Genomic DNA, 11,911 nt, shown 5'->3' on the forward strand with positions numbered 1-11,911 from the left:
ATTCTAAAAAGGATATTTTTATATTCTTAAAGATGAATTTTTAAGCGTTTCAATAGCTGGACTTTTCGGGTTATGTCTAATGTAGGAAAGGAAGTGTTACTGAAGTTTGTAGCACATGCTCTTCGAACTTTCTACATGACTACTTTTCTGCTTCCAAAATCAATCTGTGATAATCTGAAGAAAATGATGAGTTCCTTTTGGTGGGGTACGAAAGATAATGGAGCTCAGAAAATTCACTAGTGTAGTTGGGATAAGCTTAGTCTTTATAAAGATTATGGTGGGTTGAGGTTTCGAAACTTATAGGATTTTAATTTGGCGTTGCTCGGCAAACAGGCTTGGAAATTTATTGATACTCCTAGTTGGCTAGCAGATTGTTCAAGGCGAAACACTATGCTCATAGGTCTTTCATTTCTTCTAAATTGGATAGTAACCCCAGTTTTCTTTGGAGGAATGTATGGAGTTTGATTAAAGTTATCCAAAATGGTATTCGCTAAAGGATTTGAAGAGGAGATTCGATTTCAGTATGGCAATGATCCGTGGCTAATAAATGATGAAGGTCGTAAAATTACTTCTGTTTGCACTGATGAAAATAAAAATGCGACGATATTAGATTTGTTGATACCAGGGACTTACATTTGGAATCAAAGCAGATTGGTTGTATGATTCTCTCCTCGGGAAGTCGACATTATTTCTAACATAGTGGTGTCTGGCGACAGTTTGAGATGATAAGCTCATATGGAATTTCTCTAGAGACGGGTTGAACTCATCACGATCCAGATATTGTTTGCTTGAGAGTACACGCATGAGGACTCTGACTAGTGTGGGATGGAGTCGATTATGGAGTTGTCACATTCCGGCTAAAATCAAATTGTTTTTATGGAAATTATGTGATAAATTGTTGCCTCTTAGACTGAGACTAATACAACGGTAGTTTCCTGTTTTGAGAAATGTCTTATTATGCCCATAAGATATTAACATGGTTGGCATTTATTCTCCGGATATGACTATGCAAAGGTGTGTTGGTCGGCAGCTGGTTTTCCAGCTCTTGGATCCGAATGGGACCGGGTAGAGGACTGAGTTCTGCATATGCTATCGATGTTTGGGGGTGAGGAGGCGAGTCGGTCTGCAGTCATTTTGTGGCTAATTTAGCAGCAAAGTCATGATAAGATGTGGATAGGTAAATGTTGGTCTCATATGGCTACTGTTAAGAGTGCATGGAGGTTTATTTTAGGATGGAAAAAGGTGGGGAAGGAGGGTTCTGGTTGAGTTGGAGGTAAGGTGCGGTTCGGGAGGTCAAGTAGTGGTCTGTTGGAGGAAGCCAGTTGCTGGCTATGTCAAATGTAATGTCGATGCAGTCGTGTTCAAAGCGGAGAACACTTTTGGTATGGGTGCAGTTCTTCGGGGATGCACCAATAATTTTATTACGTGTTGCAGCTCCTTTGTAGCAAAGAGTATTCATGTTTCGCTAACTGAACCGTTGGTATTCTCACTCAAATTTCAGCATGTTCAGTTTCGATCGTATTTCAATAATGGTTCATGATATTACTAAGTTTGAGGTTGTTATCGAAAAAATCCATGATATGTTATTTATCTATTGAGATTGTTCTGTGACTTTTGTTTCTACATTAGTGAACAAAATGACATTTAATAACTCATTCCTTCTTAATGATTGTTGCTCCTGTCTATTTGAATAGATAGTGATTTTGCGATGACAATAAAATTAGCTTTTTCTACATAAAAAAAGAAGAAATATTGATTAAAATAAAATTGAATAGCTTATAATAACACAATGAACCTATTAATTAATATAGTAAACCTTATTATATAATTAAAATGGCATAAGGTTGAAGATTATAGAAAAGGAATGAGAATAATAAGAGGATGTGATGAGATGAATTCTCATAAGGCCACGTGAGGGTTGCCAGATATACTAGTGAATCTCAAACGTGGCCAGCTGTAGCTCAAAAGTAATGTTATTATATCATCTTCAAAATAAAAATAAAAATAAATGGATAGAAGGGGTAATAGTGGAATGAGCTGGACCCTCTAAGGCTGTGAGTTGGCAATAATCTCTTTCTTTCACCCATATTCATATTCATAGTCTTTTCTATCTTTTTTGCTATGTTTCTAACACTAACATCAACATTAAGCCCATCAAGTGTGCCACCTATTCATTTCTACATGTCTCTAATCCACTAACTCACTAAAAGGTTGACATGTTCACGGTCCGGGTATCCTCCCGGTCTGTCCAGGCCCGTACCCCATGGGCCGGGTTTAGATATGAAAATTTGTTTCTAGACCTAGCCCAGCTCAGACCCGCTAAAGCCTGTCTTTTTTTTGGACGGGTTTGGGATTTATAAAAATAGCACGGGCTGGCCTGCCTGCCTATTAATATTAATTATTATTTATTTTTAAGTATAAATTTAATTTTTTATTATTAAAAATTGTATATATATATTTAGATTGGCTTATATGGGCTGTGCTTGAGATTTGGTTTTTGAGCCCAAATCCAACCCGGTCCGAGCCTGTCTAAATTAACAACAGACTGAAATTGACTTCAGATTAACATTTTTAGACAAAAGCCCACTGGATCCGACCCGAGCCTGGCCCATGAACAGGTATGAAAGTTAAATTAGTTTTCTTACAATAAACCTATAAAAGGAGATAACTCATTTTACAAATTAAACATTTTGACGAACCAAAAGTAGGATGTAGTCTGGGTTGATTCAGACAATTTATGGGTTTTAGACGAAGCGATAAAAGCCTTTTTTGATATATAAAAAAAAAAAATCAACAATAGTCAAATACATGTTGTAAAAAAAGCATTTTTTTAATTTTTTTATGAATAATTTCTTTTTAAGATTTCGGGATTAATCTGAAAATGTTATATGGTATTCCTAGGGGAAGAAACCGTAGTAATTGGAAAAATGAAATAACAACGTGCTTATTAATCTAAATTTTTTGGCCTATGTGGAGACCGAAAAATATGCCAAAAAGAGGTCTATCTCTGCTACTGCATATTTTAGAGATTGAAAAGCGGATAGTGGATCGTATCTCTGTGACAATGTGGCATCATCTGAATGAAAAAAAGGTTCCGGGCCACAATAAAAAGAAAATTCAAAAGTCCCCCTTCTTCAACCTGGCGAACTTTTCGGTGCTCGGTTTGATTCAGTTTTTAAACCAAACCAACTGCTAGAACACCCCCTAGTCATGATCCTACAAGGCATCTAGAAGCAAGCCTATTTCCATATATTATAGGACGGAGAATACAAATAATCAGAATGTGAAGAAGATAAAGTTCTGAAATTAGGATGCTCCTAAAAAATATTCTCAAATTCTTTATAACCTAATATATACAAAACATTAAATTAGGATGTTCTACTTCAGTCATTTTCTGTTGCTTGTAATCTTCATTGACTACTTGCACTTGTGTAATCCAAACACAACCGAAACTTTTTTGCGTACATGAATACGATCAATTGAGTAAAACGAAACCTTTACTAACTGAAACTGTCAAAGCCCTTCAACTGTGTAAGCTCTAGAATTTATACCCTTCAACATCTGCTTTCTCCATCATCTTTTTCTGCTCAAAATGATAATGAAACCAACAAGTTACAAATCACAATATACTTGTACCATAGTTAATAAATGCATCAAAAAGAATTCAAGGAACTTACCTGGATATATTTTGTAATCATCCCAGGACTCTCCTATGAAGATACAACATAACAACATAGTAGAAAAACAAATTATAAAAAAGGAGACATGAAAGATTGCTATATCAGATTCCATCGATACACTGTATATATGGTATAGTATTTACATACCTCAAACTGCTTTTCCTCCCAAGATATCTGATTCAGAGTTTTCGACTCCATTGATTCCCACGAACTTGGGACCTGAATGTTTTCAACATGCTGTACAAGTCTCAAACTATCTGCAATACAAACCTGATTAAAGTACAAACTTGAATCATAGGTAACAAGAATTTTCAGAATTAGCTCAAATACTATCTTGTTCTCTTTTTAAATTTCCAAAGAGTTTATCAATCAAATAGTCTATTTTTCTACCAGTTTCCAATTATTTTTCATCCTCCCGTCGAAAGAAAGTAACAGTTATGTAGCTAAATAAAAAAAATGTTACAAAGATTTTGAGATTTAATCCCCAAGCCAAAGCCAAAATTCTAAATGAAGTGAGGACTCAAATTTAATCATTCCTGAGATGCTGGCCAATGCAAGTAATTGAACTAAATAGCCCATGTATTTAGCAATCAGAAAGAAACAACCCATATCAAAAGGCAAATTACAAAATCTAAAAATGCTAAATGCAAATGATATACAATTACTATCAGCTGTCAGAAAGTATAAAAACGACAAGCAACTAACTTGTAATAAATGCCTCTTGCCAGATTTCCCGCTTAGACCATGATGGTGCTACTTCTTGAACTGGGATTCCATTGCTCAAGCACACTCTAAAAAAAACATGTGATCAAACAACTTTTTACTGTTACTGCTAACAATTTTAGCACATCTGGATGTACTTTCGTTGTTGAATTGCATTCCTGAGATGATGAAGTGAAACTATGTTTCCAGTCTCCCAAGCTTGTTACGAGCATGCTTGCATACAATTTAGATTACGAGTTTAATTTTATGACTGGGTATGCGGAATTACATGGTGTGGTCAAATATATTTACATGCACATCCGCTTCTGCTCCATACTTTATTAGAAAATGAAAACCGTCAACTGTAACTAGTTCATCTAGAGAGAGTGAAAAGGTTTCAGGAGAAAACTTACTCGATGACTACTTGTCGTATAATTCCAGGAAGGACACCAGCTCTAACAGGGGCTGTTTGTACCTTATAAGCACATGTACTTTTGCCATCAAGAAAGTATTCGCCCTCAACCTCAACTTCATTACTATCCTGAAAGCATCTCAGGAAATGTAATAAGAAATTAAACTATAAATTTCATGCTATCAATAAAATGCCATATGATACAAGACACTTAATAAGTCCAATTCATTCTATATAACTCTGAAAGAAAAATCAATAAATTAGTGTAATATTTCATGCCAACTCCGAGACTTGCTGAAAATGAGAGATTTCATCACTCAATTGGCATATGTCAGGTAATGCACCGAAATCATGCACAAGACGTCCTCACCCTTTAGTGACAAAGGTTTTCAGCAAAGTGTTAAGAAAGTCAAAATCAAATTCACAGTCTAAATCAGGTATTCCCATATATGTCCAATTAAAAACTGTTAGCATTACAACATCATGAATCACATATATATAATTCCATATGAAGTCTAGCAATTTAATATATACAGAAACAATATTAGATTGGTCATTTGACACTTCCACATATAATAACAGCTTAAATAAATAAATTTCCTTTAAAACTTAAGCCATGTTGCGGGAGGATATCCAACTTAGCATAAGTCATGGAATAGAAACTTTTGGCTTGCAACTAAAAGAATGTAGATATGAGGTAACAGAGCCATAGATTCAACACTTAACAGTGAACTTTGCCTAAAGTTTCGATAATTTTGAGCAGCTTCAATGTTGAAAAAGACTTTATCTGCTCTCTCACACTCAAAACACTACTTAGAGGGGATATCCAAGCATGGCTCCTTTGGTTGGGCAAATATTCAGTATCAAGAATGAATTTGACTTGTAATCTAAAGGTTTTCCAGAATTGAAAGAGTCATTAGTACTGAGCAGATCCATATAATAAGCTTCAGGATCATCAAAATCAAGTTCAGGATCATGAATATAGAGTGGGGTGCAGGATATATCTTAAAGAAAGAACAAATTCCTAAGTGGGTTCATGTAATTAGTTGTTGCAAGAGAATAGATGAACAATTTTAGAATTTATTCATGCTGGAGTACTTTAAGTTTGAAAGGAAAATGTTTCAAATTCTCATCACTGACCTTGTGACATACAACAAAAAAATTGGTTAGACACCCTTCAAGTATATGATCACCATCATCTGACAATAATAACTCAGTTACTGAAGGAGGCCTAAAATTCTCCAAATGCTTCCTTAGTCTGCAGAAAGTCAAAATTTCCCATATTAAATTCTGAAATTTTTAGCTTCAGCAAATTATCTTGATCATCTTGTTTTATATTTGAAACTAACCTTACCCATTCTGAATATTTAGCTTCTGCAAAGTCCCTCCCATGCCCGACCAAAGCCAAACGTGCTCCATTTCCTTCCTCACCAAATACAGCAGGAACATAAGTTCCAATATGCACACAAACATCAAGCGCCTCCACAACTCTTTCACCGCTTACGTTCTCCATTTCTGCTAATTTATCCAGATCCCCACTAACAAGAGTGGTAATTGCCAATTCTTCTCCATCACTCCTCTCCCTTAATGCTACTGGCAATATTTTCCGCATTGGGTCATTCACCAGAACCTTAAAGGCTGAATTCCACATTGGTGGCAGTGGGAGCGACAATGATGAAAATTTAGAAGTGGATTTGGGGGATTTGACGAGAAGTGATGGATTTGACTCGAAGAGAATTCTGGTAGAATTGGAAAGCCTCTGTAAATGTCTTTCCCAAAACAAGAGGGAAGAAGCATTGTTGTTAGTCCGTGTGGTGGTGTAAGCACCCGGATGGGATTCAAGGAAGGTGGAAACTGAAGGTGTGTTTGGGGAATGAGAAATTATGCCATTACTGAAGAGGAATTGAGCACTGCTTGTCATTTCACACTCTCTTCAGCTTTTCTTGTTTCAGCCTGAAAGCAGTGTATCTACAATTCAAGAACCGAAAAATCACAAGAATATTCAAATTATTAGTGATTGATATTATTGATGTGGCTACAATTTTACTTTTACAAAAGAAAAAAACCATGTATTCTTTCTTTAGTCCATTATAATTTCAACAACATAATAATGTCAGATCTATTGTAAATTTTTTTAGCAAACTAACTGTTTTTGCAATTCGATTTTTAGAGAAATTAACTGTTACATAATAGTATAAGAAATTATGTACCTAACAAGAAAAGGAAAAAGAAAATTATCTCATTTTCAATATTTGAGTATGATTAAAAAGATAACCCATCACAATATATCACCTGAAGCTTGTCTATATTTCTTACACTGGAATTGCCTATGCAAATTGACCTGAAGCTACCTTTACCTGCTTAAGCATTAAATAATAAAAAAAATATAAGATATATAGAGAACAATAAAAAACCAGTAGCAAAACCAACACCAAGTATGATTATGAAGCTGGAACAGAACAAAGAAAGAAAACACTGAAGAGTAAGATGGACAGAGGGAAGAACATCTGCTTCTGGAGAGACTCGTCCCCTTTCCCAAGCCAAAGAATGATTTGCAATTCCAAAAGCCTCTCTTCTCTCAATCCACCACACAAATACACATATGTATGTATGTATAATTAACTTCCCAAATCTCACACCAATCCCAACCCCTAGGAACTACAGCTAAGAGCCAAAACCATGTCTCTCAATATCTGATAAACTGTTTTTGATTCTCACAGACCATTCTCTATCACATTTTATGAATCATACATTCAAAGTCTTGAACATATAATACAATTTTTTTTGACTTTAGAAGCTTGGATTAATTAATAGCCAAAGAAACATAAAATGAAACCAAATTACAAAAAGAGATAATCATACTCTACTATAATCCTCTATTGGTTTCTATTGAAAACCAAGAGTATAGGTTTCCATTTTTCTACTTGATTCTCAATCCAACTTTCCAACTCAAGCAAATAATTAAATTGCTTCCTAATCTCTTTCAAAAATTCATACAGCTTCAAGTAATTACGTGTAATTGAACAAAAGGAAAAATTTCAAGCAGAAAGACAGACGTCAGTAACAAACATTGCAGAGCAAGAATTGAGCCCCAAATCTAGCTAAAATGATAATTGAAATTGATATTTGAAGACCAAAACTTTCACGTTAGAAAACATAAATGAATCCACTACATTACAACAATATTCAACTCATTGCTTACCAAAATTGGAAATTCGCCAGCAAATACATCAATTCTTACAAGTGCAATAAAAAGAGAAAAAACGCAGTGACGGATCTAGGATTCACTTAATGGGGGTGCTCAAATTCCCTTCAAATCCCATTAGATCCGCCTATGGTGAAGCATAATAGATGCTGACATCTGGCACTGAATTTGGTAATCTTTTAAACCAGCATTTTAAACATCGGTTTCATATGCCTATGACAATCCAAAAACAAACATGAACCCCTCCCACCACCAATAAAAAAAAAAACAAAAAAAATTAAGCTGATCTTACATGTGAAATTTTTCCTCACAAATAGCATTACTATAATCAAATCCTCAATTCTTGTTTCCACTTTCGGATTTATATAAGAATGAGAAGGAAAATGAAACATATAGACCAAAATGCATGGTTGGTAACTGCCAAATCCTACACAACCCCCTTTCTTATCAAACAAACACTTCTTCATATACCCTTAAATTTAAATTTTCATCCTTAAATTTGTTATTAATCTCCAATTTACTCCAAAATGCATTTCGCCAAAATCAACCCTGTGTACTATTATTGCATAGAGCAGTCTTATAAGTACAAAATTTGCTCTTAACCATTTAACTATTGTGCCATTCTTGTACAAAATATGAAATTCTCGATTTCCTTCATACTGTCTACTGTTACATAGCTATCTTGGATTTCATAATTTCTTGAGCAAAATCAAAGAAAAAAAATGATTCTTGGGCGAGCTTACCTGAAAGGCTGAAAGAGAGAAGAGAGGCGGACTATCGCAAACAACAAACGAGAATTTTAAAGCTTCAATTCGATTTGCACGAGGATAGGGAAGCGTTCATTTCCTGGTGCGTTCTCAGCGTTTGGAAGAAGAAATTTGGGAATTAGGTTCAATTCAATATGATGTTTCCTATTTCCTCGTTTTATTATTGGCAAAAAGCATTATCAGGCCATTGAACTTTCATTTTTTGGTTCATTAAGCCATTGATCTTTTATTTGGATACATTAAGCTCCTGATCATTTATTTTTGGTCTCATAAGCCTTTGGTGACCAAAAAAAAGTAATTTTGAACGTAAATAATTTCAAATACAGATGAAGTTAATAACGTATTTTTAACAGAATTAGATGTTTACAACTTACTAATTTGGTCATCAAGGGCTTAATAAGACTAAAAATAAATGATCAGGGCTTAATGTATCCAAATAAAAGATCAAGAGCTTAATGAACCAAAAAATGAAAAGATCAGGGGCCTAATGATGCTTTTTGCCTTTATTATTTGTTTAAAATAGGGATAAGGTATAAAAATAAATACTTATCATTGTGTTGATGATAGGTAGAAGCAATTTTATCTCTTGTCTAAAATTGTGCAACATTACTCTTATTGATAACAGTAAAGGGCAACTGTATCAATAACATTGACAAGTTCGGTTAATTTGAGAAATAATTATATTTTGAGTCACGAATCTTATCATTTACAGTTCAGATGAGCGTCATTTCATCACTAATTAGTAACAGATCAGAAACACATGAATAGATGTGAAAAAAAAATTAAAAATTACTAGTATATTGTATTTTGTATGAGTTGGATAAAAAATCTAAATATTTCATCGAATTTAAAAATATTAATCTCCAATTATATGCTTAAATCCTATGAAAATGTGAAATCTTTTTTTTATTAACTCATATGCAATTTTGCACAAAATGTATATGTTTTATAATGATGTCTTGAATTAATACAACTTGTCAGTATTAGAGTTAAAATTGCTCTTGACTAAATGTTGGATAAAATTAAATCATTTTAAACGTTAGGTGTAAAATTTCTTCTAGCTGTCAACGTTAAACGTATATTTCCACCTTATCCTAAAAAAATAAGTAATATGAACCACATGGTAGGTTATAACCTTTCTTCTTTCCTCTTTCAAAAAAAAAAATTCTTCTTCCTCAGATTCAATTTCCGCAACGGAATAAAGCCCAAGTTAATCCTTAATTAACTTGTATATTCCAAATCAATTGGATTTCCATTCTTCCAAAATATCCAATCCAACCCTTAACATATTTTTAAATAGTCAATTCACCCCTCTCTCTCAAACATAGTTGAACTTAACTCTTACTTAATAATATTTAAGAGGAGTAAAACCTTAATTCTCTACATCAAACTTAACATTACGCCACCACCATCAAAAGCACCGGATGGCACGTCTTTTCCGCCTACTAAGAACCCAAAGAATGGCATGAGATCCTACAAGTCTGCTATTTGTAATGAAGATGTTCCTATAATCGAGAAAACTTATGGAAATTGGACAGGTCGATGACCATCGATTTCACTGAAAACGACCCTTTGAAACCTGTTGTCACACTAGCTCAGCCTTGGAGAGATGCTCTTATCATTAAATTGTTAGGAAGGAATCTCGGCTACATCGCCTTACAGAAACGCACTTTGCAGACTCTATTGATACGATGGAGTTGGGCAATGGCAAAACCCGGAAGATAGGGAATCAGGTCATTATGGATGGACCATGGGTGGTGCACCTGGTCTCCTAAATTTTCCCCATTGCATGATCTTATTGACTACAGTTTAGTCTGGGTCCGATCTCAAAACGTTTTGTTAAGCTACGAATAATTCTTTCTCAAATAAAATCATTCAAAACTTCATTCTTTTCCTTATATTTTGGTCTCATAAAACTGAAATTAAATCTCTAATTGTTCTTTTGTTGTAAGGAAAGTTGGTGCATTAAGTTTGAGATTAAAGTTTTGAGCCAAAAATTATGGAAAATCACCAGGTAACTTCAAAAGATGATGCTGTCCCATTTGGAAAGATTTTTCAAATTTATGTTTGTGAAATCGAGCGTCTAAAAGCTTCTATTCGTCAAAATAAGATTGTGATTCAAATTTGGCAATCATTGAACTTGTACATGCAAAGTTATGCTCACTTGAGAATTTCATCAAACACTTAGCATGCATTTATTTTTAAATATAATTTCAGACTTCTATCACTATTTTTGGCCCAAGTGTGAAAGATTGGCATGAAATTATCATCCAAACCACATCAAAATTATCAACCCAAGCATTTCCATATACCGATTTCACCAAAGATTCAAGAAATTTTATGTTCAAACCGTGCATATATGGAGGAGAAAAATTTGAAATCATAAAATTACATGGAGAAGAGAAGAATAAACTTACTTGGGTGTGATTTCATCTTGAATTTGGAAGGCTTGAAGCTGTGGAGGTTGAAATGAATTTAAATCCCATGTCAAAACCAAAAGCAAGAAAAGGAATCACATAAGAGTAAGAATAGGAACGACTCTTCCAACTTTGGGTTTAGTATGCTTAATAATGGCAAAAATGTCATATAGTCCTCCAAATTTTTTTATTTATCAATATGTATTTATCAATTTCATTAATTAAATATACGGGAGCAATTGTTATAGCCATATTTATTTAGGACCAAATTTATGATGATAAATAAGTTTAGGCCTAGATGAGTAATTTGATAAATTTAATTAATGAGCCTTTAAGCGCCAGCTCGGAGCGATAAAAACCCGGGTATACTTCGGGCGCATCAAGTTTTTAGGCATCATCTCGGGGCAATAAAAACACAACACGCTCTGAGCTAACTCTCAAAGGTTCACTAAGGGATAAGTGTACCTCGTCGTTATCAAGTAATAATTTGGAGAAGTCTAGGTATCGAATCCACAAGATTTATACCGCAAGTACCTGACTACTCAGTTCTCGATAATAAGTTGATTTAAATTTGTTTTTAATACTAATCTACTTCTAAGTTGATCAAGAACACTTATAAATCCCTAGGAATGAACTAGTAATGGTACGATTAAATAAGTATTCAACCAATATTCATATGTAATCAATATGATATAAACATAAAATGACTGAACCGACTTCTCCTATGA

The 11,911-nt window shown here is 34.1% G+C and overlaps 1 protein-coding gene across 5 annotated transcripts; it reads right to left on the reverse strand.

The window, feature by feature from the left end:
* Window positions 1-3,284: 3,284 nt before the first annotated feature.
* Window positions 3,285-11,314, reverse strand: LOC136227694 (uncharacterized). 5 transcript variants are annotated; one of them, XM_066016429.1, is made up of 9 exons: window positions 11,184-11,314; window positions 7,111-7,151; window positions 6,144-6,762; window positions 5,935-6,052; window positions 4,796-4,923; window positions 4,386-4,471; window positions 3,828-3,937; window positions 3,678-3,710; window positions 3,285-3,583 (listed from the first exon to the last, which is right to left on the reverse strand). In XM_066016429.1, exons 3-9 carry the CDS (start codon window positions 6,713-6,715, stop codon window positions 3,539-3,541), a joined length of 1,092 nt encoding a protein of 363 aa, XP_065872501.1. In that variant the 5' UTR covers window positions 6,716-6,762; window positions 7,111-7,151; window positions 11,184-11,314; the 3' UTR covers window positions 3,285-3,538. The 5 variants fall into 5 exon arrangements, 4 of the variants coding, with proteins under 4 accessions (XP_065872501.1, XP_065872500.1, XP_065872499.1 ...); XM_066016428.1 differs by having other exon boundaries at window positions 6,144-6,747; window positions 7,087-7,151; XM_066016427.1 differs by having other exon boundaries at window positions 7,087-7,151.
* Between the last annotated feature and the right edge of the window lie 597 nt (window positions 11,315-11,911).

Source organism: Euphorbia lathyris, chromosome 4 (assembly GCF_963576675.1).
Source record: "Euphorbia lathyris chromosome 4, ddEupLath1.1, whole genome shotgun sequence".
Classification (NCBI taxonomy): domain Eukaryota; kingdom Viridiplantae; phylum Streptophyta; class Magnoliopsida; order Malpighiales; family Euphorbiaceae; genus Euphorbia; species Euphorbia lathyris.

Bases quoted from the DNA above. Each gene is read 5' to 3' on its own strand.
- LOC136227694 (XM_066016430.1), bottom strand. From the start codon at position 6,715: ATGACAAGCAGTGCTCAATTCCTCTTCAGTAATGGCATAATTTCTCAT. The intron at 3,711-3,827 runs GTATGTAAATAC...GTATCTTCATAG, and splicing joins GGGAGGAAAAGCAGTTTGAG to GAGAGTCCTGGGATGATTAC. The intron at 3,584-3,677 runs GTAAGTTCCTTG...CATTTTGAGCAG, and splicing joins TGATTACAAAATATATCCAG to AAAAAGATGATGGAGAAAGC.